The 7,629-nt window shown below is 57.9% G+C and overlaps 1 protein-coding gene across 13 annotated transcripts in view; it reads right to left on the reverse strand.

Moving 5' to 3' along the window:
- Positions 1 to 7,629, reverse strand: part of LRRFIP1 (LRR binding FLII interacting protein 1) — a 75,130-nt gene that overhangs the window by 16,873 nt on the left and 50,628 nt on the right. For 8 of the 13 annotated variants that reach the window (XM_023525509.1, XM_011384245.2, XM_011384243.2 and 5 more), the window contains 5 exons: positions 6,222 to 6,257; positions 5,712 to 5,837; positions 4,354 to 4,425; positions 2,485 to 2,655; positions 416 to 508 (listed from right to left, as the gene is read on the reverse strand). In XM_023525509.1, coding sequence (XP_023381277.1) covers positions 416 to 508; positions 2,485 to 2,655; positions 4,354 to 4,425; positions 5,712 to 5,837; positions 6,222 to 6,257 — 498 coding nt within the window. The remainder of the gene's footprint in view (positions 1 to 415; positions 509 to 2,484; positions 2,656 to 4,353; positions 4,426 to 5,711; positions 5,838 to 6,221; positions 6,258 to 7,629) is intronic. The other 5 variants (XM_011384249.2, XM_011384246.2, XM_011384244.2 and 2 more) reach the window with 1 other exon arrangement.

The raw sequence follows: 7,629 nt of genomic DNA on the forward strand, positions 1-7,629 counted from the left end.
TTCCTCACGTCGCTCTGACACCTGCTTCGGCCACCATGTCCCCTGCTGTGCCTTTGACTTCCCCGCCCCCCTTCTGTAAGGACCGGGTGACACACCGGGCGCAGCGGATAACCTAGGATGGCCTCCCATCAAAAGGGCCTGAAAGGGCCTTCGCCGTATCTACAGAGTCCCTTTTGCTAGGTAACGGAACATTTTCAGGCTTAGGACGCGGACATTACTCTGTCCGCCACACCTCCTGGACAAACACAAAACCACCAGAGAATGAGCCTGTTGACCGAGAGGAACCGACTCCGTCCACGAGGCGTGGGGAGTCGGCCTAAGCCCTGGATTCTCAGGAAAGCCCGCAGCGACTTCGCAGTGAACCGACAAAAGGCCACGTGGCAAATGCAAAAGGGACCTGGGGCGTGCCACCTACCTCGAGCATCTCGTCCCTCTGCCTCAGGGCGGCCGTGGCCTCGGCGAGCTGGAACCGCAGCAGGCCGTGGGCATGCTTCTCCCTCTCCAGCTCCTGCGAAGGGACCAGAGCACTCAGGCCGCGCTGGGGCACGCCCTCCCGTCATCCCGGCTCACGGCCCCCTGATGTACGTTTGCCTCGGAACAGGTCACCGTTACCGCGCCATCGCCGTTTTCCAGGCCTTCGTAACACGTGAACCCATGTCCCCGGACCTTCCGGAAGAGGCTGCGTGGCTTACTGTCGCATTAACCGAGGCGCTGATGGAACCAATGGCCTTTCCTCATTCCTGGGAATGGCCCGCGGGGCTGGCTGTGCCGAGGGTCCGAGGGGGCAGCTTTGCCAAGGACTTATAATCAAACTGTCCCCAACTTTGAAATATGACAAGGAATTCTCCTTGGGATTAAATGGGGGCCAGACAGGCCTGCTTTGGCAAGCTTACCTCGCTACCGGTGGGCGGCCAGCTCTGGGCTCCAGACACGGAGCCGGAAAGCTGGGGAGCAAAAGCGCCCGGCAACACCAGTGGGACCCCCCTCTTTGAGACTCACCCCAGAGACCCAGGGACACGGCACCTTCCGGTGTCCTGCTCAGCTCAGTGCCCCTAACTGCCAACGGCTTTGGGGGCGGCAGGGCTCCCTTCCCTAGACCTGTGAGCGGGGTTACTTCACAAGGGATTGGCCCTCTGCTTCTGCTCACCCACTTCCTGAAGCCTGGGCTGGTGGGTCCCCTCCTCGCTGGGACCGGGACCTGCCTGCTGGGCTTTGCTTGGCTTTTGGCCTCTACCCTGAGGCAACATCCAGGGCCCCCCACTCCGCTGGACTCCGGTTTGAAGGCCCTGGTCCGCTCCTGATGCCTAGCCGACGACGCCCCGTGGGTCCCCAGCCTGCATACGGTCCCCGCCCGCCAGGTGGGTTCGGGACACGCCCTCTGCCCCGCAGCCAAAGAGGACGTAGGGTCTCAGAGGTCAGGCCTGTCATGGGTGAAACCCCTCCCCAGCTTCTAACTCGATCCCACAGCAGCCAAGGCGGCCTCGGGCTTGGTCCCGGGACCTGATTTATACCTTTGGCATTTAGAGCACAGAGCCATATTTTTTAAAAAGATAATTAAATTTTCTTGTTTACCTTAGCGACTCTGAAAAACTGAACAACATTCTATGGTTTGCTAGACCGAGTAATTCCTAAAAACAAGAGAATCAAGTGCTGCTTGCTGTGTTTGCCACGAAGAAGACCCGGGCCCAGCCTTCAGCAGACCAGAGGCTGTCAGGGGTCGGAACACAGGCTCGTGCTTCGTGCTGGTACTGTAAGTGAGCACATCAGCCCCGGGGTTCTGGGTCAAAGCGCAGAGAAGCTCTGCCCTTCTCTGCGCGAGATCAGTGTTTAATTCTTACACGGAGCAACTGTGCTGTTTCTCAATTGGCAGAAATTAAGTGGATGTGTTTTCTTAAACATCTTTGATACTTGTAATCGACCACTTCTCTATGGTGTCAAGAGAGATAACAAAATAAAACTCGGGAAATATATACGAACAGGAACATCCTGAAGCAGCCGATCACGCCTTACCGCAGCGTGCTGGTTCTTGGGTAGGCGTTTTTTCATGGTTATGACTTTACTTTTCATGAAAAACACACACGTTCTAGTAAAATCCCCTCTATTTCACACACCGAAATGTGCACATCAGTATTTCAAGTTCCTCAGCAAAGAGCATGGCATTCTTCCCAGGTGTCTGGGCTTCCTGGACAAGGACAGAGTCGTGTTCACACACACACACACACACACACACACACACACACACACACACACACACACACACGCACACACACGCGCACTGAAAAAACGTTGAAAAAAAAAAGCTCAGAACTCAATGGAACCTGAAAACACACAACACACCAAATATGTATATTTTCACATTCCACTATTCTGACACGTACTGTAGATACAACCACTCTCGACACGCACCGCACGCTGTTTCCCGCCACGCTGACGGTCCCTGTCGACGCGTGCGTGCGCGCCCCGCGCTGTCGCCCCAAAGCTTACTCTGCTCTGCTCCTCGTGCTGCCGCCGCGCCTCCGCCAGCTGCTCCTCGAGCTCCAGCAGCACCTCCTTCAGGGTGTCGACCTGGTACATGAAGTTGGTCTTCTCGTTGTCCAGCTGAGCGTTGGACACCATGGCCCTCTTATATTTCTCCTCGACCTCCGCTAGCGAGTCCTGCGGAGACCAGGCCATAGTTTTGAAAACGCGGTACGAAAACAAAAACAAACATTAGGTCCGTATCCGTGAAAACAAAACACTCGGCCCTAAATTGAGACTTGCTTTCTTGGTGCAAATGAGTCAAAATAGGAAACACACGGCAATTTCAGTGCATAGAAAACCCTTTTCGATCGGATCGAATTCTCAGCAGTTCAGAAAATTAGTTATTAACTGTGTCAAGGGACGAAGATAATTTCCACGGTCACTGGGGCAAGGGGGACACCCGGACGGAGAGGGGTCTGGGCACAGAGGCAGCAGAGTCCTGTCTCCACGGTTCAGCAGCCAGCCGTAATGAGCTGGGCTGTTCGGCAGGTTTCTGAAGTAATCACTCGTGACGTGTGACCAGAACCGGGGACAGAGCCAGCGTGTAATGGCTGAAAGAACCAAGCCCCTGCCACAAGCTGCCGGTGGCCCTGTCTGGGCTTATGAACCGGGAAAGGATTAAGTGGAATTTCAGATTTTCAATCCATAGGAAAACTAAACAAGGGACACAGCCCTCAGTGGGCGGATCCTGGAGAGACAAAGGTCGCTTCTTGGAGAGGGCAGCCCAGGGAAAGAGGCCTGGAAAATAGACACGCCCCAAGCCTTGCAGGCAGGCAGCACAGAGCGTACAGCAGCCTTTAGATCCCAGAACACAAATTAGGGGGAGGCAGTTCCAGAAAAGAGAGAGGGGGGTCCCCAGGTGTAAACCACCCAGAGGCAGAGAGGGTGGGCGCTGCTTGGTGGGGGTCTCAGGTGCCACTGGGCGGCTTCACGGAGACCGGAGCTGGTCCCACCTGCACCTGTGAACCAGGGCGACGATTTCAGGTGGGGCCGGCGGTTCCCGGGCTCCAGAGTTGAGAGCCTCAGGCTTAATTTCCCCCTTTTTAAAAAGAGGTGATAAATAGGGAAGTGATTAATTAGTCATGTGTTTTGTCATCTCCTCTGCTTAGGGACCCTGTGATATCGAACTCGGGCTCTTTTTCGGGTACTCTCTGGGGAGTGGGAGAGGCAGTAACGGGGCTCCCATCTCTTGCTAGGTCCACAGTCTGCCACGAGCTGCCGAACGGAGGCGAGGAACACAGCCCCCCGACTACCCGCCTTACCCAATCATCCTGGGCGGCACAGTGCGGTCATTGCACGTGCTAAGCGGGGTGCGCATCTACCAGATAAATCCAAGATGATGCGCTTTCAGACGCCGTTCCACTTAGGAAACGTCACATGTGCAAAGAATGTGGTTTCGAAAGGGTGGCCACGAGGACAGTTACAAGGACGGTGTTACTGGCAGACACAGACACAGACACAGACACAGACACTTTGAGAAGCCAACACAGTGAAGCACCGTGTGTAGACACCCAGCCCGGAAACCGAAAACCCTTCCTCAAGTGAACCGCACGCCCCTGTGGGGCCCGAGACACGGGGGCCGGGGGTGAGGACAGACGTGCGTCAGGAAGGACTTAGCGGCTTCCTCCACGGGGCGGCTGTGGCGCTGGGCCTCGGTCCTAAAGCCGCACTGGGGACACGACCGTGCACACACCACGCCAGCACACCTGCCACCTGCCGCCCCACTGTCTGGGGCCGCTTCGGAGCGAGCATGCGCTAGTAGCAGGGTCTTCCCTCGGCTGCTCTAGGTTAAGCTGGGTTAGTATCGCGAGCCCACACTTCGGACGCTGGTACCTTCATCTCCTTCAGTCCCTGCATGTATCTGCCTTCTACATCCTGAATCTGGCCCTTTAGGTCATTGAGCTCCTGGGGGAAATGGCGAGAAAGGCGGGTGATGTCATGGGAAAGCAAAGACAAGGCCGCAAAGAAAGAGGCAGCCCCTGCATCTCCTCACGTCAGGGCGGCTTCCCTTACGCGGCAGTCCGAGCAGCGAGCCTCTGACATCTTTTTAAGAGGAAAAGGAACATAAAGAAAATTTCTATATGACGAAGATCAAAATTTAGGTGTTTCTCATGTGATAGTTCTATAAATTTTGTAAAACTGGCAAAAGAGCCTCTGAAAACGGGCCAAGCGGTTTGACTCGTTTGCAGTTCGTTCAAGCTGAGTTCCTGCTCAGTGCTCGGTTCAGCCAGGGCCTAGAGACAGAGGCTGGCAAGGCCGCGCCCCACACACTCGGAGCCCTCGTCCCTACTCTGCGCACCCCGTTCACCACCCCCCTCCTGGTACCCTGTGTCCGTGGGAGCCGGATGCTGCATAAATGCTTGGGAACAAATGAACGGTGCTCACGGCCCACGAGCAGAGACGACTTAGGATGGCCGCAGACACGACCTCGATGGAGGACAGAAATGAACGGCAGTGCAGGAGGCCCAGCGGGGGCACGTGGGACATCGCGGAACAGCAGTCAACAGCTGTGCTTGTAAAGCACAGGCCTCGGGTGGCACCTTCAGGGGAGCCCAGCGCCACCCCCGCTGATGCTTAAATCGCTGCTCTGACCGCCTGGCGAAGGGTCCCCCAGCTGCTCACACTTAACCAGTTTTAATTGCCAGGAAGTGCGTCTATAGACGAAGCCAGGTCCGATCCCTTGAGCTCCTCCCTCCGCTCCCCAGGGGGCACGGGTTCTAGTGCCTAAGTCCCCTGTGCGTCACCTTCAGTCACCTTCTCAGATGCGGCGTTTCCAGTGACCTAACAAACAGTACTGCCTCCCTCCCTCCCACTCGCCGGCTCCCGCTGAGTGTCAAGGAGCTAACAGAACCACGGCCGCACCCCAGCGGAAGACACCACTGGAACGCAACGAGGTCAGGTGAAGGTGGTCACAGAGAGAAGGGACGGGCAGAGGGGCCCGCGGCGCCGTGTGGCGAGGGCGTGCCGGGGAGCTGGGGCGCTCGGGGCCCGCGCAGGCGTCTGCCCAGCGGGGCGGGGTGGGCGGGATGGCTTCCCACCACATCTGAGCTGGGTCTCGGTGCTGCTAGAACACGTGGTTATGGACGGAGGGGAGACCGGACCGCCAAGGAAGGTCTGGACCTTGACGAATGACATCTTCTTCCTTGAAGACCAATGTTCACAAGGGGCCGTAAAGATGGAGGGAGCCCTACCTTGATCTCCCTGATGGACGCCTCGGTGTCGATGGAGGTGGAGGTCTCTGCGCTTCCTCTCCGAGAGGAGGGGCCACCCAGCGAGGCCAGCGTGGCCGCGGACAGGCCGGGCAGGCTGCGGGAGCCCTGGAAGGGTGTGAGGGTCAAACGTGAGGGCAGACAAAGCCAACGCTGCTGTCAGTCTACGCTCACGGCGCCTTTCTGGAACCTAGTCCAATCGGAATATCTTTTGTGGGTGCCGGGGGTTTGTCTGGGTTAACCGCAAGCCCCAGCAGTGGGCAGTGTGCACTTCCTGTCCTGTGGGATTTGACACACACACTGGAAGTGACCCCCGGGGACCCTCGAGGTTGTGACACTGGCTGGTGGGCCATGAACTAGGCCTGCTCACTCACCAGTGAAGATCTTCATTAAAGATCAAGCAATGTATTTTCTTGTTACTCTTACCCAGAAATTTTGGGACGTACTAGGTTTCCCGATGGCGTAATATAAAGGCTTATAGAAATGCCTTACCTTCTCCGTGAAATCTTTTTCTGGTCTCTCTTCAACCTAGAGAGGAAAATGGACAAATATTAAATACAAGCATGACATGGGGGATCTAGATGCAAGGGTAAATGATAATAAAACATTAGCTTCCTCTGGAAAACCCGCTCTGCCCACAGCACCCTGCAGTATGCCTCTGCCAGGCGGCGTGGACACAGCAAGGGCCACGGGCAGCTGAGGGACAGGCTGGACCCCACCACGTGGCTTTGCAACTTTTACAATTCCCACAGAACATGACGACACAACAGAACATGGTGATCACAGAAAGCTCCACACTGAGGGATTTTTTTTAAGGAGCTGGATTTGAACAGCTTTCCTTTACGGACTCCTGCAGTTGTGTGTGCGGGTCTCCGTGCAGGACTGGACGACACCACCGTGAAGTGATCACGATTAGAGCGAGACTGTAACCGGGCTGACAGATGCCCCCACGGGGCGCTGAAATGTCGACGCTCCCTGAGCTTGGTCTCTGGAGCAGGAGAAAGCAGTGAGCCAGCGGCAGCTTTTCCCACTTCTCCTGAGTGACAGCGTGGAAGTGAAAATTCTGGTTTCAACATCCTGGGATGAGTGGCCCAGACGTGGGGGCTGCTGGGGGTGGAGGTGGGGCTGAACGTAGGGAGCATCTGCCAGGTGAAATGTGAGACCCCAAGAACGTGCCTTTCCTCATCTCTGCCATCTGTACCAGGGTCTGAGGCCCCTCTCCCCCTCGGGCAGGCGGGAGTCTCGCGGGACCCAGAGCAGCCACCCCAGGGAGACCCAGCATGTGGCGAAGGCCAACTTTCTCTCTTTCCTTCCTTTCCATGCGCCCGGTGGGCAGTCGCCGAGCAGGAGGGAGCCCTGCTCAGCCGCGTCCCCACGCTCTGGGAGGAGCTGGCGGTCGCGGAGCTTCTCGCGTCGCGTCCCGTTTCTGCCGCCCGCAGCTCAGAGGTCAAGTCTGACCGCCCGGGCGCCCCCTGCGCGTGCGCGTGCCGAGTGCGGCGCGCATCCGGGCCCCCGGACCCAGTCCGCGACCTGGGCTCTGCGGTCGGTCTCACACCGCAGCCCGGCCCGAGGCCACCGCAGAGCGGCTCGTCACCCCGCCCGCGGGGACGTCGTGCACGGGAAGCACAGGCCTCGCTCAGGACCCCGTGCAGGCGAGGCCTCCCGTCGGCGACCCTTCCCGCCGGCGACCCTTCCCGCCACCCTTCCCGGGCCGACGCCCTCGCCATGCTGCCCCAGCGCGACGGCGCACTGACCACCGCCGTCTCTGCTCGGACCGCGCTCCGACGGGCGGTCACCCAGAGTGGGCACGACACAGCCGTGTGGCAGCTCATCTGCCAGCCAGGGCGGGGGATCAATGGAATCCGACAACACACTCGATTTCTCCAAAAAAGGCAGTTCC

The sequence above is a fragment of the Pteropus vampyrus genome, unplaced genomic scaffold, assembly GCF_000151845.1.
Source record: "Pteropus vampyrus isolate Shadow unplaced genomic scaffold, Pvam_2.0 Scaffold567, whole genome shotgun sequence".
Classification (NCBI taxonomy): Eukaryota; Metazoa; Chordata; class Mammalia; order Chiroptera; family Pteropodidae; genus Pteropus; species Pteropus vampyrus.